The 24,921-nt window shown below is 42.4% G+C and overlaps 1 protein-coding gene across 1 annotated transcript in view; it reads right to left on the bottom strand.

The window, feature by feature from the left end:
- Positions 1-24,921, bottom strand: part of Ptpn13 (protein tyrosine phosphatase non-receptor type 13) — a 174,322-nt gene that overhangs the window by 84,254 nt on the left and 65,147 nt on the right. Inside the window, exons 6-7 of the mRNA XM_032916433.1 lie at positions 24,114-24,201; positions 10,501-11,046 (exon numbers count right to left, since the gene is read on the bottom strand). Of these exons, the coding sequence (XP_032772324.1) occupies positions 10,501-11,046; positions 24,114-24,201 (634 nt within the window). The remainder of the gene's footprint in view (positions 1-10,500; positions 11,047-24,113; positions 24,202-24,921) is intronic.

Raw genomic sequence — 24,921 nt, 5'->3', positions numbered from 1 at the left:
ATGGAGGAACAAAACAAACAAACGAAACAAAACAAACAAACAAAACCCAGCAGTTTCAACGGAAACAACTTTCACCTAATACCATTTTATGCTTAATAACATGATAAACTGTGCATATATTAAATAGTTATGAAAGAAGAACTGTGTCATTCATAGGCACCAAAGTCCTTTTGTTTTATTGTTAAAAACCTCTCACACTAAAAGCTTGTGGAATTTTCCAGGGAACCGGAAGCAAATCATAAATCCAGAGCTCCAAGTTTCAGGACAGCTAAACCAGCAAGGCCAAGGAGAGGACCCAGACTTAGAGACGATACAGTTCTTCTATCTTACAAAGCGAGGGAGGAAGGAGCCATGAACCTGTTCAATAAACTGACCAGAGAGGGCTCTCGAGCTCAAACACTGCACCTCAGACAGGAGCAGCTTCTGGGCTATCTAAAGCAGCCCTTGAATTCCCAGCTTCTGAAGTATTTCTGCAATGTGGGTGTGGCCGAAAGAAATCTCTATTCTGAGTTCCTTTTGCTGGGTCCTGTTTTGTGTCTGTTTCCTTTAGCTTATAGTCTCTGCTTTGTCTTTCCTTTCAGCCACAGGTCCTTCTACAAGACAAAAGCAACTCTGTTGACCCTCCGGAAAACTTCTTCATAGGCATTTGCCCATAAATGTGTTCTCAGGAGCCCACCCAGGTGCTTGTGGGGGGGGGGGCACTATGTGATGAATATGGCTGTAGGCCTGGCTCTCTAGAAACCTTCTAGATGACTACCTTTGTTTAGTAAGGCAACTAGGGGGAAAGTTAGCAAGAGCTCTATTAGCTGAAATGGAAGGGTTTAATTTGGTGAGCTTCTATTCTGAGTGTCACCCAAGTCAGGCACGTCTCTGTCATGTAATAACATGCTAGATATTACTAGATTAAAATTCCCACACAATATAATCTACTCAGTCATGCTCATTTAAAAAAAAGGTCTGTAATAGATTAAAGCTCTAAATCACAATTTACCAGATATTCGCTTACAACAGTAGTAAAAAGCTGTGACCTTTGTAAGCATGTTTTTCCCTTTCTAAATTAAATACAATATAAACCATTCCAGAAATGTAAAACTACATGTCCTTTGTCAAGGCCATCTTACAAGGAATGGTGAAACCCATGCTCCACCTTACAGTCCACTTGGGCCATAACACTTCTTGGCTCTGTGATGGTCTACATGCCTAGAAGTTTCAGTCGGCGTGGACCAGGAAGATGCCGGTGTCACTCTCTGCTCTGGTCTGTAGCAGGCAGGTAGGACATAATTTTTGGTGAGGCTTCCTAGCATCGGTGAGCACTTTGTTTTTAAACGACCCAAATGCTACTAATAATTGTCTCTGGGGTTTTTTGTTTGTTTGTGTTTTGGTTTTTTCGGTATTTGAGACAGGGTCTCTCTCTATAGCCCTGCATGTCCTCAGACTTGCTGTGTAGACCAGGCCAGGCTGGCCACAAACTCACAGAGGTCCGCCTGCCTTAAAAGTGCTGGGATTAAAGGTGTGCACCACTGCAAGTGGAGATGTTTTCTGTCCATGTATCAATGTGTAATTCTTGCACTTTGGATTTGGTCCAGATCCTAGGAGTGCAGTTAATTGGGTAACTAAGAAAAAAAGCCCAATTATTACGAGATTCTCCAAATATATAGAAAAAAACATAAATGCCATATACACATTTCTTAATACCAGCCAGAATTTAATTGATATCAGACCATTTTGTGTTTGTGTATATACATGCACATACCCATGTTTGTGCTCAGATGAACATGTACATGTATGTGCTCACATGCACATATATGTGCTCATATGCACATGCACCTATAGAGGCTAGAGCTCAGGGATCTGGCTAGGCTGGGAGGCAGTGAGCCTAAAGATCTGCCTGTCCCCACTTTCCCAGCACTGCGACTGTGGATGTGCACCACGATGTCCTGCTTCTGTTTGGGTTCCTGGGACTCAACTGAAATTGTCATTCATGCCCCAAAATGTTTAACAACTGAGCTACATCCCTGAACCTCAACCCATTTTAAAAACCCAAAAGATCCTTCTTAAAACGTTATTTACAGCACATTACAAAGTCTTCTGAATAAAAACTGTGATCCTATGCCGGGGACCTACAGTATACACATCTACATAGCATTTTATAGACTCCCATGTGACCACCACATTCACCACGTTCTCCCTGTAGCAGGGACTCTGTGCTCTGCGATCACCTTCGGGGCGTTAAACTGCTCTTCACCTCATCTGTTGGTTTATAATCTCTATCACCTACTGAATGTGCACACAAAACCTTCAACGAAGAAACTGGTATTCGAGGGTCCATTTCCTCTAAACCATCTCATTCTTCGGAGAGCCTCCTTTGTAGTTCCCAGACACAGTAGATGAAGTTCTGGAAGTCATCACAGTGGAAAGAACAGTGAAAGGCACACGACGAGATCAAAGTCACCAAAATGTGCTTGGGAGACACACACACACACACACACACACACACACACACACACACACACACACACACACACACACACACACACACACACACCATCTGTACAGTAGGAAACACTGAGACAAATAGGCACTGGAGAAGAAGGACTTTGAGAATGTTGGTGTTTTGTAATCCTGCATACAGCACTTTTTCAAAAGGAAGAGCGTCCTGCACTGCTCACACCGCTTCAGCATAGTACGAATACTTTTTACCTTTTACTCACAGTATGAACAGAACTGATAGCCACTCTATGGTCACACTGACTTCACTGACAGCAATTAACAGGCAGCATCTCGTTCTTTACAAGAAAGACTCACAATTTCTGCTAGTGCAATAGCACACCTCGTGACTTAAGTGCTTGAAATCCGTGACATGCCCTCGTGAACGCTGTGGCATCACACGCAGAGAAGATTTGCATGTGATTCTGGGCTCACGTGAAACTCTTTCAGTTGATCGTTCTCACGATAACAAACGGTGACTGCTTTTCTAGTTCCTCCCCCTCTTAAAAGAAAATGGCCCAGTAAATGAAATAGTTCAGTAATCCATCAGCAGAGAAGCACAAGTTGCCCTGCTGGGTCTTGAGCCTGTGCTTACACGTCAGGAGAGACGTCTGAGACCAGAGACCGTGTGTCTCTCGTGAGCTTCCTGGGTCCCAGTGTTCTGCACCGTACTGTGCTCTGATAAACAGAATGTGCTCTAGCAGCCCCTGAGAGATGATCGTGAGGAGTGCAAAGCCTAACCCTGGAGATAAAGTTTGAGAAGAAGGATATCCGGAATCTCTAAGGCTAGATTTGATGTCCATGCTTGCTCTCTGAACAAAACAGTTTGTTTGTTCTGTTTTGGTGGTTACCAGCCATAGAGATTCAAGAGAGTTTGCATGCCCACCGCTCCCACTGTTTGAAAATGCTTTTCCCCATTTGATAAATTAAGAGAAATATCTATGGTCAGTTTATCGTGACTTATACCAAAGAGTAATTTTGCTCTTCCTACCCCATAAATGCTTCTGATACCCATAAAACGATGTGGGCACACTGGCCTGTGGTGGCCCCTGGCCAATGTGGCTGTGTCAGGAAGATAAAGCAGTTCCTGAGCACACAGCAGTCGCAGGCTGGCCTCATGTGGCTCTCAGCCCCTAAGGTAGAACGTGCAGACACACTATCTCCAGCATTTGGTCGTCCTGCTCCATGTGCCAGTCCCTGGAAACACCTCTCACCCTTCCTTCTTTCCAACCGACATGTTCATTCATACACAACACCCACTTGTAACAGGAGAACTCTAGTAATAATGTCACTGGTATCTAGAATCCATGGGCCACTAACTAGTAATGTCACTGGTATCTAGAACCCATGGGCCACTTACTAGTAATGTCACTGGTATCTAGAATCCATGGGCCACTAACTAGTAATGTCACTGGTATCTAGAATCCATGGGCCACTTACTAGTAATGTCACTGGTATCTAGAATCCATGGGCTACTTACTAATATAACTTTCCTGCTTGCTGGCATTTACTCCTGTGGACCAGTTACCAGTGCAATAGAGGCTTAAAACTATTATTTTACCTCACAGAATGGTTTGGGATAACAATCTGTGTTTTTTGTTTTGTTTTCTTTTGTTTTTTTAACTTACTTTCTTTTTATTTTACTTAGAAATAAGGTAGAAAAACAAACAGTTCATAACTAGCATTTTGATATCAGCAAGACCATGTTAGGCAAACAATAATTCTCATTCTGGGGATGACAGCATTATGAACTCATCCCTTTGGTTTTCTTAAATGTAACTATCAAGTAAAAGACTGAAAACTGAACGTTTTCCAATGAAATGTTGAAACCTCAAAATTAACACTAGGTGCTTATGGATTCCAGCTGCCCAACAGATGTCGGACCTATCGACAAGGCTGTCAAGACCACAACACTGGGCCAGGACCCGGGGTCGTGATACTTGAAAGACACAATGACTAATTTTGAGGTGGACTGATGACATAGCTCGCTAAATAATGATATTTAACTGGCACTTCTGTAGAAGACTGAATTATCTGCCCTTTCTACACTGTGTGTTATACAAACTGCAGTGTGGCTCTGACTGTTGGCAGAACTTCACACTCCTGCTTCCTATTGCTCTCCCAGAGTGAAGAATCCATTACGGTAATTACAACACAAGAGACGTCTGTCAGAGAGTCCTGGTGACAACTAGACAACTTCACGGCTATTAAGGCGAAGTCCAGAAAGTAGAAATGAAAATGTTCTGGCACTAAGGAAGGAAGACCCCAGAACAGATCAGAAGCAGTCTCCTGCAGAAGTGAAGACATGAGCCTGGGGCTGGAGACCAGACGCCCTGGCGGAGGAATGCGTGCGGGTGGGTTTCCCGCACCCATGGGGCAGCTCACAATGACCGGGAACCTCAGGTTCAGGAAGGCCGATGGCCTTTTCTGGTGTCAGCAGTCACTACACCACATGTGCTATATACATGCATACATACGTGCTGGGGAAACACTCAAACATAGAGTAAAGGTAAGGAAGCTTAAAACCCCTTTATTTGTGTTATGTGTGTCTGTGTTTTACGTGCACGTGAATGTGTGCATTGTCCACCAAGTAACAGTCGGTATCGGACCCCCTGAACTGGAGCTACGTTTTCATACTGTCCTGTGGGCATTTGGGGATGAACCTGGACCCTCGGGAGGAGCAGCAAGAACTGAGCCAGCTCTGCAGCTCACCCTTTTAAAAAGTAAAGAAAAAGCCATCAAATTTAAAACTGGTTTTTAATCACAGAACCCTGGGCCTTCTGTCTGGCTTTCTTCCTGTAGACAGCTAGCTGAAAGCTTAAATGTTGCCCTGACAGTGATAACTTATGATCTTTAAACTTTGATTATAATTTCATTGGATCTTTGTTGAATCTAACATTCTCACTATTCCCAGAGAATTTGGAGTACTCAGTACATTGCATTTGACAGGTCCTTTCCTCGTTGTTTCAGCTGCAGGACTAGCCTCTAATGCTCCTCCGTGATAGCACCTCATGGAATACCCAGGACAGTAGAGCAAAGCCACCATGGGGTCTCAGCCCTGGCACAGGAGGGCAGCCTGCAGACAAAACCCAGTCTCCTGTCCAGCCTTTCTTTCCCAATGCTACCCTGTTCCATTATATTAAAATGTATCTACTTTTGGAGAGACAGTCATTTGTTAGGTGTCCAAGTTCCCAGGCAATAACAACTCTTAACAATGTATCTGGTCTCTTCCTGAAATCTGGATGAGGAATAGAAGAATCTTATGACCAGGTTCAAGACACCCAGGTTGGAAACAGGTTGACTGTAAAAAGTATATCATGTATCTCTTTTGTCAAATCATTTTTATTTAGTCATTTGTAAGCCTTGGGCAATGATCGGAGAGTCAAATACACCCAGACTCTTTGCAGATCAAACCCCACAGGCAAGCTGAATGGCCAACCCCGCTGAGGTCTACGGAGCTGACTGAGGTAAAGACTCCTTTCTGGAGGATGGGTCTGCACCAAAGAAGGGCGGCAGTCGAAGATTCCTGTGTGGACTGTCAGTTCAGTGATCCTCCTTACAACCCAACAGAATGTAAATATGGCAATTTCACTTCTGTTAGGTTGTTCTAAACAGTCTTTCTGTTTATGTTTCAGTCCTTTTCCTTTGAGGGTACCGGGGACCAAACCTAAGAAGGTGGGTGTGGGACGCCACTCTATCGCCAGCCCCAGGACTTTTTTTTCTTAAGTGGACTAACAATAGAAAATCTCAAGCCAGAACTGTGGAAATCCATGAAAGAAATAAGCACCCTCCAATTGACAGAAACTCAGCTATTAGTCAGATCTGGGATACTGGGTATGCTATTAAAGCCCCAAACAGTGTTTGAATAAAGATGTACCCTAAGACGTCATCTAATCCTAAAATTACTGAAATCCATTAGCGGCTGTCAGTTTCAAGACCACAAAGGACTGAATAGATTATTTTTAAATGCCCTAAACTATGAATATTTACGGAAGAAATACACAAATATAAATAGTGTGTACATTAGCAACACAGACTGTTCTGCCTGGCTTGTCACACATAAAGCCCCCGTTTTCCTGAGAATTCAGCGAGACAAACAGGACTGATTTCTGTTTTCCTCTCTCTTTGTGCACTAGTTAAAACATCCGCTGCACTTCTGTTTGTCTAGCTGTGTCCATTACCTCATCTGCAGAGAAACAGCGCAGTCGAAAACCAGTCGGCCCCAAACCAAAGACCAGCCAGGATTCTTGCTTTTGGAATTCTATACCTCAAATGTTCCCACAAATAACGTGCTAGTAAAGCAGGCGTAAGTTATTGCTACTTCCAAGTATAATACTAGCGGCTTATTCTCGATGATGTAAGCATTTGCACAATAAACCCATAGTCTCAGGTTTTGTTTATTGGGTTTTTAAAATATCTTCTGGAAAAACACAGGCAGGTTTGCAGTGACAGCAGTTCACAGTATAAAGATTCAGAATGGAAAATGTCTAGTTATTAAACAAAGCATGTTGTAATTTTAAGAAAGAAAGCTTGTTCTTCCTGTTTATATACTCTAAGGAACATAAACTTTCAAGATCTGGGTTGAATGTATTAGCTACTTATACGTTTGTATAGCTAGTTATATGAATAAATAAAGCTTAAAAATACTATATATTATCTTCAAGGAAATACCTGTTTTAGACTCAAGTTGGCGTATCTGAGTTCTACTAAAGCATGACGCTCCATGATGACACAAGTAGATCGCATGCTGGATACATTTTACTATAGGTAGTCAAATTAAAAGTCACTTACTCAAACGAACTATACTATGCTGATAACCATAGTACAATTTAAAACTTCTCATCCCATTCATATTTGATCTTTTTACCTCAAAGGCAAGGTTCAAAGATAAACAATCTTACTAATCCATACTAATATTAACTTTCAAAATATTAAGGCAAATATTCCTTGAAAGCCAATATATAGACACTATTTCTTTTTCTTGTCTGTGTGTGCATGGGTGCACATTGCATGTGTCTGTGGGGGGAGGGTGTATGCAGTGCATGCAGGCAGGTATGCGAGCGTGTGCCTGCACATGTGTAGGTCAGAGGAAGACAACAGGTACCTGTTCTGCTGTTTCTCACCATACTTTCCTAAGGCAGAGTCTCTGGCAACACTGGAAGCTTGCTGCTTCAGCTAAGCTGGCCATGCTTTGGGATCTGTACGATTCTGCCCCCTAACACTGAGGTCACAGGCGTGCATGTCCACACCCAGCTCCTTACAACGTCTGCTTTTATTAATCTGTTTCTTTGTACACAGAGCAAATGTTCTTAGCCACTCAGCCATCTCAGCTCCATGATGGTGGTGGTGGTATTATTATTATTATTATTATTATTATTATTATTATTGACACTGAGGCTCACTAGGTAGCCTTGGCTGGCGTGGAACTTACTAGGTAGACAGGGCTGACCTCAAATTCAGAGATCTGCCATCTTCTCCTTTCTAGATGCTGGGATTAAAAGCCTGAGCTATCATATCCAAAACAATATGGTTTTATTTTAATGTTCACACTGAGAAATGATTGCTCATCCTAAGTGTCAGAAATACTCATCTGCCAGTGTGTATCTTCACCGTTTGTAGGCTGCGTGTAGTAGCTTCATCTGGGTGACTAACAGTTGTCATGTCTTGTGAGCACACAGGCAGTTCTAGTCCCTTGTGAGCTGCTGCTGTGGACCAATGAAAGGGGGTGGCAATGATTCTCAGGCACAGCCCAGCCTCTTAAGCTACAGGAGGTGCCCGCTCTGTGCTGTCACAATCCTAAAAGCTAAAACTGATATAGTGAACAAACCTACAATTTTACTTTCCATCTTTGAAAGATCCAAAACCATTTTGGATCAAGAATGCATAGCACCAGGGCTGGAAGGACGGTTTTCCAGGCAGGAGCACTTGGTGCCCCTGAGAGGACCTGAGTTTGGTTCTCAGTACCCACGTGGCAGCTCACAACTGTCTGTACCTCTGCTTCTAGGGAATTTGATGCTCTCTCCTGGCCTTCACAGGCACCAGACACACTCATGATGGGCAAACATACATGAAGCACTCACATAAACACGTAAAGAATATACTGTAGTACCTCATAAAGTTGGCTAGTACTTTATAAGATGCATATTACACACAAGCTTGCAACATCAATTAAATATCCATTATTTCCTCCATACTTCTAGATTCTTTACTAATTAGTACTTTCTAAGTCAAAGAAAGATACTGCGATATGCCCTTTACTAAAACAGCACGAGCTACAACTCAAGCAGCAGAGCAGGCCTTTAGCAGAAAGAAGGCAGTCTGTGGAATGCTTGCACTGAACCGACTGCCTGAGATGGTTATGGGGTGGGGGCACGGGCAGCTAATTGGTCAAGTGCTTGCTGTGCACGCATGAGCACCATGTAAAAGCCAGGTTTGGGGACAAGGCGTATTATCCCAACACTGTGTGTGGGCAGGGGTCCTGAGCACGGGGATGAGGGAGGACAAGGAGACCCGTGGACCTTGCTATTTAGCTGGAGAGCCTTGGATCCCGTGAGAAGCCCTGTCTCAGAAAACAAGGGGGTGGCTGGAGAGATGGCTCCCTTATGGGCACATACTTTCTTCCAAGGAACCAAGTTGGGCCCAAGTCCCTATGTAATAGCTCCCAGTTCTAAGGGATCTGACACCTTTGGATTCTGAGTATTGCATTCAAATTTACAACATTCACACTCCCCACACATACACAAAGCTAAAAATCGAGGTCTTTTTTGAGAAAAGGTAGCTAGCTCCTGAGGAACAACAACCAAGGTTGATCTCTGGCCTCCAGATACATACAAATACACATGCATCTGCACACACATGAACAAGCACCCCTCTGCACACAGAGAAGACAGCTATGCCTTTAAGTATGGCACTCCTTACTCTGAGTAGAAAGCATTCTAAAGAGCTTTTCAAATGTCTATGACAAAGACTAACACAGTTATGACCAAGACACAGGGAAAGCTGCAAAGCTTTCATACTCAAATGCATTCCAGATTTGGCCAGCTTGATCTGCCTATGAGTCCCAGGGCAGGTGTGTCTGTGTGTTATGTGTCCTTGTGTATGAGCGTGTGTCTGTACGGATGTTTAATTGCCTATCCACTTTTTCTCTTGCATAAAGGTTGCTAAAATAGCCACCACCCATATATTTCAAACATAATTCAACTCAATTCAATGTACTGATTTTCTTTTTGTCTGTAACCTGAATATTTTGGAAACAGCTTTACCACAGAATGACAAGAATCTAACATGTGGTGGGTGTGGGGGTGCACACCTTGAGGCAAGCTTATCTCCGGGTTCCAGACTAGCCAAGGTAACATGGTGAGACCATTATCTAACTTATCAAGTTAATCTTAACACTCTTCAAACTAAAAATGACCTGTTTAACCACGACGCTTGCAATTATCTAATTAATCTATTTTTGTTAGGTCCACGTTAAAGGTGGCATAACTCAGACTAGGGAAGATAATTCAATTCATAGACATGAAAAGTCTAGACTGACTTTATTCAGATCTACACACAGAGATACCATGCTTTTGGAAACGTCGATCTCAAAGGTTATTTCACACCAGCTCTTCCTGTCCTGGTCTAGAAGCTGTCGACTTGGAGCCCTCCTGGTGTACAGCTCGCTCACCCTGATGGCTGGATGCCATGCTATTTAGCTAGGAGAGCCTAGCTGGCTGATGGCTGGATGCCATTCCGAGCCTCTCAGCACCAGGAGCCTCCAAAGAGACAGCACATACCTGACGCTGCCTGACCCTTGAGGAGTGCAGATTTAAAAGTGTGCTGGGAGGGGCCTGGGAGCATCCAGCTACAGGGCTCTGTAGTACCCTGGCTGGAGTTTCGATCAGAGAGTGAACAGAAAAAGGCAGGAGTCAAAGTGACCTAGACGTAAAGACCTGGCCATGGAAATCAGACTGGTGGGATAGTTTAATGTTTTAATTCATTTATCTCTCAGACAAACAGAGAATTACTAACCTTCTACATTCATGGCTTCTCTCAGAACCTGAAGTTTCTTTTGTCTCTCTCGAATTCGGTCCAAAGCGCTCGAAACGGCGGAGGAAGCCGGCAGTTCTCGGGTGTGGATCACTGGCTCTGCTTTCTGAGGGCCGAAGACTTCCAAGGCAATGCTTCCGTCAGAGTACCGTCCTTCTTTCTTCCTAGGAGTGATCGACGTCCGTCCCGTCACTGTCTCGGGGTCACAGTGTTGGTACCTGCCAGTCTCTCCAGAAAGGTCTCTGTCGGCCGCACAGAGCAAGTCCATGGACGAAGCCCAGGTCTTCTTCTTAGAGAGTACGTCAATGTGTGGACTACTAGTTTTGAACTGGTAAGGGGAGGAGAAAGGCTCCGAGTCGTCATGCCTGGGATTATTATCGGAGGGGGTTTCCTTGGAATAATCTTCCTCCTCTTGTGTGTCTCTGACGGACAGAAATCCCAGAGATTTACTAAGCCCTCTGTTAAGAAAGGTCTGCTGAGAGAGTGGAGCCGTGTGTGTGTCTAGTGCGTCAGAAGTGGAGCTTCTTCCTGGAATGATAAGAATCTATCATGTATGCGCAGAATCGATAGAAGATCGGCCGGCACTGAAACCACGCTGACACCCAGAGTGCTGCCAGCTCCACAATGGAGGGTGGGAGACAGACAGCCTCAGGGATGCCGAGGGTGGGAGCACGGCCACTGAACACACACATCCCCGAGGCCGATGTTTCTTTCTGCTGTGCTTTTGTGATACCGGGGATTGGACCCGAGCCCGTGTACATGCAAGAAGACAGCCACTGAGCCTCCTAGGAAACAACGTGAGTGACATTGAAGTAGTATTTCTACCACCAAAGGTAAACGATTTGGGTTTAAAATGAAGTTAAGTTGTAAATGGCAGCGACTTCTGTAGAACACAATTATTTATGAAATGATTTAGGAGAATATGATGCCTGAAATAGGCTCTCGGCTTCTAAATACTTAAACATGTGTTTCCAAAGTAAGAAGTCCTGGTGCATTCTGACCTTTTAAATACATACGTTTAATTGAAAAAAAAAACAGAATTGTTTCTGTTCTGCATAGGAAGAAAAATTGTAATGCATGGAATTATTAAGCTCAAGATGATACTGTAACTAGGTATGTTTTTAGAAAACTTCACTATATCTAAAACCCAGATCATTTCCATTGAAATTGTTAAAGAAATCCAATTTTTCATGACAGATTATCATGCAGACTAACACTAGCTGCAATACTAAATTTAGCTTCACCTTTATAGTTCAGTAGAGTTAAAGCCAGGTATTTATGGTGTTTGAGACATACCAGAAATGTCCATCCAGCTATATTAATTACCTAAATCCACACATTCCACACTCAAAATGGATCTATCCAGTCAGTACTGGAAAAAATGTAGAAAATATTTTAAAGTTACAACCTAAAACCCTGACAACTGTCTCTGGTATATTCTGTGATTCTTTTCCCAATATGACTAGATCTTTCTGAGCTTGCAAACTCATCTGAAGCAGTCAGTTGTTTCTTCACAGTAATAACTGTAAGCTTTAATTATCTGATAACAAATTTGCCCTAAAAATTTAAAAGCACATTTGTAAATAACACAAACATCATGCTGTTTATTTCACATCTCTGTGAACATGGATCTAATTAAATGTAACAACAGATGGCTTCCCTATTTGATATACTGGAGGACATTAGGAAAGATACTACACCTCGCCCAGGCAGTTCTAATAAAATCTAGCTTCTAATCTAAGTTGGAAAGCTCTCTGTACGGCTGTGACACAGTCCTTTAGGGGTAAGTGAAATTCTTACACAAACCACATACTGAATTTAAAATTGTAATGACTGCAAAATAGACATTCTTGGAATCTAGTGAAAATACATAAAAGAACTAAAAAATAAAAGAACTGAGAGGACTCCGGGGTCACAAGCCACACATAAATGCAGCTGTCCTCTTTCTTTCTGGTCCCTTGAGTCTAGGCAAGCAAACACACTTTGGAAAATTTGAGCAGGAAAAGGACACCACAAATTCGTGCTCAAACACTCCGTCCCTTGATAATATGTGTTAACAGTAAACTCACTCACTTCTACAATGGTCTTCTTCAAACTGCCACTTTCACTGTCGTTTACCTGGTGATCCCACCTTACTTCCCACCAAGGCAACAGCACCTTCCTGTGGCTCTGGCTACCCACCCACTCACATAAGAATACTTTCCTGTTGGGCCCTACCTTGGTGTTTCCCTCCCCCCTCGCTGAGCCTTTTAGCCTGCTATAGCAAGAAATTGTTTACACCCTTGGGAGCTGCTCTGGGAGCTGCTCTTAGCCCCTGATTTGGGGCTGGGATTCTCCATGGCACCCTTCCTCCCCACTGAGCCTTCCTGCTTGTTGTTGTTAAGAAGTTGTTTATGCCCCTGATTGGGCCGGAACTTTCACCACATAGACTTTTTCCTGTTTTCCTGGTTGGGGGTTTTCACCTGCCTTGTTGTTTTCCAAGGCTTTTGCCTTGGATATATAAGGAGACCTTAGTAAAGCCTTGGGGGCACTCGCTGAAAACGGATGACCTGTGTACTTGATTTATTTCAATCCCGCAGACCTACGCCCGATACTCACACACTGTCGGTGCAGGCGCCGACACTTTCCTTCTTGTCTCAAGGCATGATGCTTCCCAACAGTGGAGGCCAAGCCCCAGCATGTAATCTGAGTTTACTCAGATTCCCTCACTGTTTACTTTACCAAAAGTGTTTGTTTTTGCTTAACTTCTCTGCTGTGCACACACAGTGCCAGTATCTCTCCCTTTTTATTGAACTTTTGCCATTAACACAGAAATACCATCAAATTTTTCTCAGAAGACAAACCAAACCAAGACAAAGACTGCTCCCATCAGCACTCCCTTTGACCGCTGTCTTGCAATGCCTTACTTTTTGTTCACTCGTTCCCCTGCTTGGGTCAGCATCTGGCCAGCCCTCACTAAGCATAACTAGTGTCTTCCCTGCTTAGGCTACTCAAGCTATTCTAGATTTTCCCTAATCCTCTAATGGTTTTCCAAAGGCTGGGTTTCCTTGAGTATCAGGTTCAGAACTACGCCCACCCCACACTTTGTGTTTGCATTATAAATTTTTACTAACGATTCTTTAAATAATAACTTTTTGATAACTGGGATTTAAAAACTCCCAAACTTACTTTCTTAAGGTGTGTGGTGAGGGTGTGCCTGTGAGGCGTCCAGCCCCAACTGACACGTCAACCCTTAAACCTAAGGCTCAAGGAGCATCGCAGAAGAAGGGGGCAGAAATATAGTAAGAGCCAGGAACCAGGAAGGCCACCACTCGACTAGGCAGTGTCCCTAGACATCATAGGAAAATAACCATGAACTCCCAGCCATATGCTTGTCTGACCACTACTGGCCTCCTGACAATACTGGTTGACATGGCAACATGGACAGAAGGGAAATCCACAAATCCTTTCCTGAGATGAAGAACTCTAGGCGATCAATTGGGGGAATCAGTTTCCTCCAGTGACAGGGTCCCAAATAAACCATCCAATTATAAGTGGTCAGTCCTGGACACACATAAAGATGGCCAATGCTAAAGGGACTCTGCAGACTGTGCCTGTGCACATGCACACGTATGTATGTATGTAACAGTATTTATAATGTGGGGGGGAAAGGCAGGAGTGGCATAGACGAAATATGATAGTCTCAAATCAAACAAAACACATTCGTATGAATAAAATAAAGGTAAGTATTTAAAAGCACACTAAAATACACAGGGAAAATTTTAAAAAAAAAACTACTTAAAAGATGGTCACAATTTTGTTTCTACAAATCTATCAAATTTAATTCTGGTGTAATTCATTCTTCAAGTTTTCAAATCCTATCTGCTGACAGTCACAGATTTAAAGTCTCACACAAAGATTCCATATAAAAGATGACATCAATCCATGATTGAAGCCTAGTTGGTGAGCAGTGGGAGTACGGAAAAGACAGTAAGACAGAGGTCTGAGAAGGTCTGAGAAGGAAGAAAGATGAGGAGAGGGGTGACAGACCTGAGGACGCTGGGCAAAGACTGCGAACAAGGTGTGAAGCAAGCAGAAGATCGGTGTAACAAACTGACCTGATACAGAAGTCTAAGAGATACAAAGTTATGAGTTATGATGGAAACGTCAAAGGGGGAGAACCCACTGCAGCTAAGAGAAGTACAACAAAGCTAAGGGGTTGTTACTGCAGTGCTCTGCCCGTAACTGCTTTTATTTGTATTTCGGAATGAAACGGAGACATGTCCTTGAGGTAGGGTGGAAAGAGCACATGGTAAAAGCAGATGTCGGCTGACCCAAACACATCATCTTTTAAACCAAAGTTTTAAACCACTATTTTAAAGTAAATACTCCTTCCTGTCTGGCCAGACAAGGCTCACACTTTGCCATGCAAACGATGCTCTCCAGGTCTTCAACTGCACAACCAGACGCAGGGGTGCCTAATTTACCCATTATGGGATGAAAGGGTTTTTTGTGGCTTTGTTGTTGTTTTTTTTTAATAAAAGAAGGTTCTTCATGTAAAATACAAGATGTGGTATAAAATAATAATCCTGAAAAACTGTAAATCTTACTAAATAAAGGACATAACATGGCAACATATGCTTTATGATGTTAAGGCACTAGGGGAAAATTCACTAATCTAGTAATTTAAAATGTGAGTTCAAATCTAGAACCTACCATATGGGTGAGAAAGAACGCGGGCATGCTAGGCTTCTTAGAGCCCATGTCTGCTGGCCAAAGAGCACGTGCTGGTAACAGCAGCACCATTTGCTAGTCTGTTCTTGAGACTAAGCGAAATGCACACCAGCTGACTGCTTTCCCAATGCTTCCAAACGTGTGCATGTTACTGACAGTATTTCTCACGGCTATCAATAAATAGCATTGCAGCCACCAATGAAGCATGACAGCCTTGTCACTGGGGCACAGTTCCTCACCATGACAGTTTCTCCTTCCACTGTGCTAGCAGAGCACACCGACCTGCCCTCATTAGCACACTATCTCACTATAAAGACAATCCCTTACACGCTATACCTGTACTTGTGTGTGAATATGCACTTCATTAGCTTTGCACACCTTACTCTGTAGCAGAACAATAAGAGACTGTCGTATTTGTTTCACATTTATAATTTCGTATAAAATGACTTCCGAGAGAGTGATAGTCGAGTGGACTGATTAGAAAACTTAAAAGTCCAGCTTAGACAGCATCATGTGGCAGAAAGACTACTATCAAGAGACTTTGATAGAGATCAGCCCATAAGCCGGGCCAGTCGGTCAATCTCCATGTTTCACATTTCCTCCCTCTACAGCACGTGGGTCTGACTCAATGTTCCCTGCTTTAGAGATGACAGGATCAGTGAGCGAACCCATCTGAACTTTCCTGAGCTCTTCTCAAAAACAGTAGAATAAATCAAATTTTCGTTCTCTTTTCTGTATCTGCTTTGTTTCCCTAGGCATATGATTACCTACTTAAGAGAGAATTTTTAACTTCTCTTGAGAAAAATAATGAAATCAGAGATCAGGAGGTTCCCATAAAAGTCTGTTCTTTCTTCTTCTTCTTCTTCTCCTCCTCCTCCTCCTCCTCCTCCTCCTCTTTTCTTTTATTGGATATTTTCTTTACATTTCAAATGTTATCCCCTTTCCACTTCAAACCCAATATCCTACCCTAGACCCCTGCTTTTTTTTTTAAGAGTTGTTCACCTACCCACCCACCCACTCCCAACTCCCCGCCCTGGCATTCCCCTACACTGGAGCATCAAGCCTTCACAGGACCAAGGGCCTCTCCTCCCATTGATGTCCCACTAAGGCCATCCTCTGCCACATATGCTGGAGCCATGGGTCGCTCCGTGTGTACTCTTCAGTTGGTGGTTTAGTCCCTGAGAGCTTTAGGGGTCTGGCTCCTTGATATCACTGTTCTCCCTATGGAGTTGCAAACTCCTTCAGCTCCTACAGTCTTTTCTCTAACTCTTCCATTGAGGACTCCATTCTCAGTCCAATGGTTGGCTGCACACATCTGAATCTATATTTGCCAGGTTCTGGCATGGCCTCTCAGGAGACAGCTATATCAGGCTCCTGTCCGCATGCCCTTCTTGGCATCAGCAATAGTATCTGGGTTTGGTAACTATATGTGGGATAGATGCCCTGGTGGGGCAGCCACTGGACGGCCTTTCCTTCGGTCTCTGCTCCACACTTTGTCTCTGTATTTCCTCTGGTGAGTATTTTGCCCCCCCCCCTTCTAAGGACTGAACCATCTAAACTTTAGTTCTTGAGTTCTTTAGTTTTCTTCTTGAGCTTCATGTGATCTGTAAATTGTGTCTTGGGTATTCCGAGCTTTTGAGCCAATATCCACTTATCAGTGAATGCATACCCATGATGTGTGTTATTTTGTGATCTAAGGAACATTACTTCTTTAGGTGCTTCTCAGCCATTCAATATTCCACAGTTGAGAATTCTTTGTTTAGCTCCACACCCCATTTTTTAATAGGATAGTTTAATTTTCTGGAGTCTACCTTCTTGAGTTCTTTGTATATATTAGATATTAGCCCTCTATCTGATGTAGGATTGGTAAAGATCTTTTCTCAATCAGTTGGTTGCCATTTTGTCCTATTGACAATGTCCTTTGCCTTACAGAAACTTTGCAATTTTATGAGGGCCCATTTGATCTTAGAGCATAAGCCATCAGTGTTCTGTTCAGGAAATTTTCCCCAGTTCCCATGTGTTCAAGGCTCTTTCCCACTTTCTCTTCTATTAGTTGGAGAATAGCTGGTTTTATGTGGAGGTCCTTGATCCACTTGGACTTGAGCTTTGTAAAAGGAGATAAGAATGGATCAATTTGCATTCTTCTGCATGCTGACCACCAGTTGAACCAACATTTGTTGAAAATGCTACCTTTTTTGCACTGTATGGTTTTAGCTCCTTTGTCAAAGATCAAGTGAGCACAGGTGTGTGGGTTCATTTCTGCGTCTTCGATTCTATTCCATTGAACTACCTGCCTGTCTCTCTACCAATACCATGCAGCTTTTATCACTACTGCTCTGTAATACAGTTGGAGGTTAGAGATGGTGATTCCCCCTTAGAAGTTCTTTTATGGTTGAGTATAGCCTTTGCTATCCTGAGTTTTTTTGCTATTTCAAATGAATTTGCAACTGCTCTTTCTAACTCTGTGAAGAATTGAATTGGAATTTTGATGGGGATTGTATTGAATCTCTAGATTGCTTTTGATAAGATGGCTATTTTTACAATATTAATCCTGCCAATCCATGAGCATAGGAGATCTTTCCATCTTCTGAGATCTTCTTCTGATTTCTTTCTTCAGAAACTTGAAGTTCTTGTCATACAGATCTTTCATTTGCTTGGTTAGAGTCACACCAACGTATTTTATATTACTTGTAACTATTGTAAAGGGTATCATTTCCCTATTTCTTTCACAGTCTGTATATGCTTTGAGTAAAGGAAGGCTACTGATTTGTTTGAGTTAATTTTATGTTCAGTCACTTAGCTGAAGTTGTTTATCAACTGTAGGAGTACTCTGGTGGAATTTTTGGGGTGACTTAAGTATACCATCATAGCATCTGCAAATAGTGATATTTTGACTTCTTCTTTTCCAATTTGTATCCCTTTGACTTTCCTTTGTTGACTAATTGCTCCCCCTAGGACTTCAAGTACTACAGTCAATAGGTAGAAAGAGAGCCAGAAGTCTTGTCTATGTCCCTGATTTTAGTGGGATTGCTTCAAGTTTCTCTCCATTTAGATTGATGTTTGTTACTGATTTGCTGTACATTCCTTTTACTATGCTTAGGTATGGGCCTTGAATTCCTGATCTTTCTAAGACTTTTACCATAAAAATGTTGAATTTTGACAAAATACTTTCTCAGCATCAAAAGAAATAATCATGTGGTTTTTTTTTTTTCTTTCAGTTTGTTTATATAGTGGATTGAGTTGATGGTTTTCTGTATATTAAACCATCCCTGCATGCCTGGGATGAAGCCTACTTGATCATGATGGATGATCCTTTTGATGTGTTCTTGGATTTGGTTTGCAAGAATTTTATTGAGTATTTTGGCATCGATATTCATAAGGGAAATTGGTCTGAAGTTCTCTTTCTTTGTTGGGCCTTTGTGTGGTATAAGTATAAGCGTAATTGTAGTTTCATAGAACAAATTGGGTAGTGGTCCTTCTGTTTCTATTTTGCGGAATAGTATTGTGAAGAGTAGTGGTGTTAGGTCTTCTTTGAAAGTTTGATAGAATTCTGCACTAAACCCATCTGGTCCTGGGCTTTTTTTGGTTGGGAGACTTTTTTTTTTTTTTTTTTGGTTCTTTTTTTCGGAGCTGGGGGCCGAACCCAGGGCCTTGTGCTTCCTAGGTAAGCGCTACACTGAGCTAAATCCCCAGCCCCAGTTGGGAGACTTTTAATGACTGCTTCTATCTCTTTAGGAGTTATGGGACTGTTCAGATGGTTCATCTGATCCTGATTTAACTTTGGTGCCTGGTATCTGTTTAGAATATTTTCCATTTCACCCAGATTTTCCAGTTTTGTTGAAAGCTTTTGTAGTAGGATCTGATGATTTTTCCGAGTTTTCTCAGATTCTGTTGTTATGTCTCCCTTTTCATTTCTGATTTTGTTAATTTGGATATACTCTCTGTGCCCTCTGGTTAGTCTGGTTAAAGGTTTATCTATCTTGTTGATTTTCTCAAAGAACCAGCTCCTGGTTTTGTCGATTCTTTGTGTAGGTTTTTGTTTGTTTGTTTCTACCTGGTTGATTTCAGCCCTGAGTTTGATTATTTCCTGTCATCTACTCTCTTGGGTATATTTGCTTCCTTTTGTTCTAGAGCTTTCAGATGTACTGTCAAGCTGTTAGTGCATGCTCTCTCCAGTTTCCTCTTGGAGGCACTCAGAGCTATGAGTTTTCCTCTTAACAGTGCTTTCATTGTGTCCCGTAAGTTAGACCCGTTCTTTTTAATAAAGTATCAACCTTTTCCTAATAGGATAAAAGGCAATGGTTACGAGATTTCTGATCTCTTCAGGAGGCTCTGAGCTCCGTTCACAGACTCAGACTGTCACCAATCGTAAGCATGCAATTTTACAATGAAGACACAAGTGCTCTCCTTCTGGAGAAGGCACAGTTTGCTCAAATCCAAACACAGAGGAATGAACATTGAGTGAAGAGCTACAGATAAAAGACTTAAGAAAATCAGGACAGAAGCGGCACGCCCTCTAATCCAGAGCACAGGAGGGAAAGACTGGTGGATCGCTTGAGTTAGAAGTCAGTCTGGTCCACAGAGATCCAGGATAGACAGGGACTCACAGAGAAACCTTGTCTTGAAAACTAAACAAACAAACAAAAAGATTTAAGAATATAAAAAGCTTTAACAGACTGTGCCCCATTTATTTCAATTAAACTGGAAAGAACTTCCTTGTAAAGTATGTATTTTAGCTATTTTTATTATAAGTCAGTTAATATGCGATGGGTGCCACCATTCTCTTTTCCTCTTCACACACAGCATCTCTGTGAAGGAAATGGCATCTCAGTCTTAACAAGGCTCCTCAGTTCCTCGGCTCTCCTTACAATTATGCTCAAGGACACAGGAAGAAGAAACAGGGCAGCATCCACACGCCCAGGCTTCTGAGGCCATCACACTGACCTAATCTCTGAGGGTCGTGTAGGTGTCCCCTAATGCTTGGCAAGAACTGTGAGCATGTGCAAGGAAGCCATGCTATCAGCTATGGCACAGATCTCAGACGATGCAAGAGCCACCCTCCAAAGTCATCCACTCACACACGACACAGCGAATGGTAGGGACTTAGCAGTCACACAACAGATGCTGTCACCATCCCTGAATTGCCTGGCTTCTTTCAACCTGACTCTATCTCTCTGCCCGTCTGTCCTGCTGCTTTCTTTATTGAACAGTCTGATCAGGATCAGACACACTGAAGCTGCCTGCCATGTACACTGCCAAGGGGGAGTAGCGAGGAGACTGCTTCACTAGCCATTGGGGCTCAGGCTACTTGGTTCCCCACAACCGGAGAGTGAGCTATCCTGCCCCAAGGGAACATCATCCTAGAAGGATGACTATGTTGAGGATGTATATTAAATGTACATTAAATGTATATTAATGTACTATTAATACTCTATCTGCACATACACCTGCGTGCCAGGAGATTATGTTATAGATGGCCATGAGTCATCATGTAGGTGCTGGGAATCGAACTCAGGACCTCTGAAAGAACAGCTGGTATATTCTTAATCACTGAGCCATCTGCCCAGGTCCAGTTAACAGTTAACTTTTTTCCAGATTTAAGCTTCTGACTTAGTATCTGCTACTGACAACTGGCTGCTAATTGCTTCTCCTCATGGAGACCTTAGTTAGCACAACTTCCTTGCTTCAGTTTTGTTGAGGTTTTGTAGGAATGAAAAAGAACCTGTAAAGGGCTCATGTACAGCATTATTACTACCATGCAAGCACTGACCAGAACCCAGGATTCCTCCTCCCTTATACTTAACCAAAGGAGGGTGCAATTTCTACCCCAAATACAATGGTAGGAAATGCTTGATTCGGTTCCACCTGAGTAGCCCATTGTTATCTCTTTACAAAATCTCTTCAGTTTACAGAGAGGAGAGATTTTATGGTGACCCAACTATAAATGATTTCTATTAGTTTGTAAAATCATGGCGTTCCTTCATTACCTGTATTGAAATAACCCATGAATCCAAGCCTAAAGAAGTACTAGGAACTATTAAGCAACACCGCTGCATCTTTTTAGAATAAAATTAAAGCCATAAATTAAAAGGGATTAAAATTTATTGTCAAACAACTTACAATGCTTTTATTGCTACAGTCAGAAAAGGGCCAGGGGCTGGAGAGATGGCTCAGTGGTTAAGAGCACTGGCTGCTCTTCCAGAGGACTCTGGTTCAATTCCCAGCACCCACATGGTGGCTCACAATTCCCAGCAGCCGGTGGATGCTCAGTTCCAGGGGATCTGACTCCATCACACAGACATACATGTAGACAAAACACAAGTGCACATGAAAGTGATAAAAATAAAATCGTTAAAGAAGAAGTCAAGTAAGATAGGCCACGACAGTGAGGGCTCTGCTTAACTTTTCGCTCATGTTTTACTCACGGTTTACAACTCAGTGATATAATAGGAGCCCCATATATTATGGAACACCGAAAAGCTGTATTATGAAAACAGGATTCCACTGCCTATCGTTTTGATAAAATTATTTCTCATGCTCATGCAATCGAAAGATATTCACTAAACATTTACACAACTAATTGCACTTAATATATCAAAAGGTTTTCCCTATATCCAGAAAGCTAAAACTACATAATTTCTTATTTAAAAACACATAATAAATTGCTAGTTTGGATATGCCGACAGAGTAGACATACATTCAATTCAGTCTCTAGCTGTTACTTCTGAAATGATCATATAACAGTTATTGTCTGAAACACTAAAATTCTAAGCCACCAAAAGTAATTAAATATATCACATTAACACTTCACGGCCTTTAAGACTTCACACACTAAACGTGGCATGGCGGGGTGATTCCCCCCCGAAATAGATTCTCGATGGATCACTAGAACAAAAATATCACGTCATTCTTGTAAGACCCTAGACCATCTAAAAGAATTAATCATTAATATATAAATTTATAATTATTAATTGTGCTGGAGTGGATAGTGGGACACTCCGGAAGGGCTGGGGACATATCAGGACACACAAGGGAAGAGGTGTAGAAGATAGGAGTGAGGGGACAATAGGGGAGAACATGCAGTGGGGAAGGGGGAGAGTGGGATGCGGAGCGGAAAGACAGGAAAGAAAGTTGCCAATCTCATGTCTCATTATTCAAATGCTCAGTTTGAGTTCTGGAAAAACGGGCTGCTGTAGATTGCTACTGACATTCATCAATAATTTCCCATGATTATTCTGTTCTAAAAAGGAAAGTGATTGAAACTGACAGAATCTTTGCACCATGAGCATACCTTGTCAGAGTTTAAATCCTGGTACAGTACAAAGAGAAGCAGACATTTACTCATAGTGTGTCACATATCCAAGGGACATGAGGACTTGCAAGAAGGTATTAAAAATAATTTAACTGCTATAAGAACATTCTAAGAACTAACTCAGACGAACCTTACATTGTACTTTTGTCCACATATAAATAATATATACTGGGAAAGAACCCTCTAGTGTCTTGAAATGAAAACTAAGATACTTTTTCAGAAACAGTATAATCTTTATTTAAAGCGGGTAAAGCAAAACACCAAAATGGCCAGCTAACCAACCAGAGCACAGCAAAGTCCCCACAAAACACACGGACATCTAACCAATGAGAGCACAGCACAGAGTCCCCACAAAACACACGGACATCTAACCAATGAGAGCACAGCAGAGTTCCCACAAAACACACGGACATCTAACCAACCAGAGCACAGCAGAATCCCCACAAAACACACGGACATCTAACCAACCAGAGCACAGCAGAATCCCCATAAAACACACGGACATCTAACCAACGAGGGCATAGCACAGAATCCCCACAAAACACATGGACATCTAACCAATGAGAGCACAGCACAGAGTCCCCACAAAACACATGGATATCTAACCAACCAGAGCACAGCAGAATCCCCACAGAACACACGGACATCTAACCAACGAGGGCACAACACAGAATCCCCATAAAACACATGCACTGCTCTTCTTGACTTCAGGAGAAACAGAACCCTGGTTAAGAATACATTCTCTTTGCTTCAGAGACTTCTGAACTCTGCAAACAGTGCAGATAATCACCGGTCTACGCGTCAGTTTTACACAAAGGGTTTCTCACGGGTTTCTTTTTGGCTGGTGTTCGTTTTCGAAATAAGACTATTTAATAAATAGGTCGGTTGTCTGATTAAATTAAAAATTAGAAAAGCTAATCTTCTAATTTATTTTAGACAATTATATACATCAGGACATATTTGAATATATTTGTTATTTTTTTTTGCTTTGTACAAAATATTCTTGTTAATGTTTGTTACCTTGAATTTCAACAACTCCTGATAAGTGAAAAGACAATAACAAGTATAACTTATAAAATAAACTGGCAGTGTTTGACAAGTGCAAGTCTGGGAATATTTCTCCATGAGATCAATTCATTGGATCCTGCCTAATATGAAAAGGAAGCTAAAAGGGAAAACACCAGGGCATAAGCAGTAAGAATGATGGTGCTTTCTGGAGCTTTTCCCTCGGGGGGTCCTGATGCTTATAAATACACATGCTCATCTGGTCATGCTGTAAATCTAACCTTGATATAAACCACCTTGATGGGTGAACGGTGGTCCTGATAAAGGGGCCTTGGGAAGGGCAGCAGCACGTGTGGGAGTTGTGGCAGTGAACATTTTACACAACTGCAATGCTTATTTATTATTGTGCCTGATCTTTATCTCCACCCTGGGCGTCCACTCTGCATCCTTGGGTTCTCAGAACCGCAGTCACGAGCGTAGGTTTCTAAGGCAGGCTAGCACACTTCCACGGACAAGAGGAGAGCATTAAAGCCCAGCCCCGCTCTACCCACACCCTTTCTCTTACCTATGGGTAATCCTTTCCCTCTCAGTCGGTCTCGGATGGCCTGGCTCCGGTCAGGCTTTTCTTCACTGCTATGGGAAAGCGGATCCGTCTGTGCACAGGTGATCAAAAGTCAAGTTTGATAAAATAAAACATAGATATTTTTTGTCAGTGATTGTCCACGGAACAGCACATTACCCAACCGTGAGGGTTTAGTACCATGTAAGGAGACGCCCCGTCTGGCTGTAATATCTCTCTCTCTCTCTCTCTCTCTCTCTCTCTCTCTCTCTCTCTCTCTCTCTCTCTCCTCCCTCCCTCCCTCTCTCTCTCTTTTTTTTTCCGACTGGGGGGACCAGACAGGGGCCTTGTGCTTGCTAGGCAAGTGCTCTACCACTGAGCTAAATCCCCAACCCGGCTGTAATCTCTCAAATTAGAATAATTTTTGTATAAGAAGACTTTCTCTCAGTTGCAACTATACAATGAGGATACCAGTTTATACTACCTCAGAAGTCATTTCCTAGATACTGCTTGACAGAATTGCATTGTCTGCTAAGTTTTTAAACTGGATATGTTGGCGGGTGACAATTTATATCAATGCTGTATGGGATCCTCCTTGTAACAACATGTTTCAGTGGTCTGAAATTTCAATGACTTTAACCATAGATACTTATATAAAATAAGCTATGTCAAATTGGGTCAGACTCTTACTATACAGGATGACAGTCGGAACACTAGTCTACTTGGATGAGAAAACCCAGGATAAATACAGATTAAAGTTGAAGAGAACAGTGAGGCTATGTGCAGTTCAAAAGGCATGGGCTCACGCCTGCAT

Source organism: Rattus rattus, chromosome 11, assembly GCF_011064425.1.
Source record: "Rattus rattus isolate New Zealand chromosome 11, Rrattus_CSIRO_v1, whole genome shotgun sequence".
NCBI classification, from domain to species: Eukaryota; Metazoa; Chordata; class Mammalia; order Rodentia; family Muridae; genus Rattus; species Rattus rattus.
This window is presented reverse-complemented; position numbering and strand designations above follow the sequence as displayed.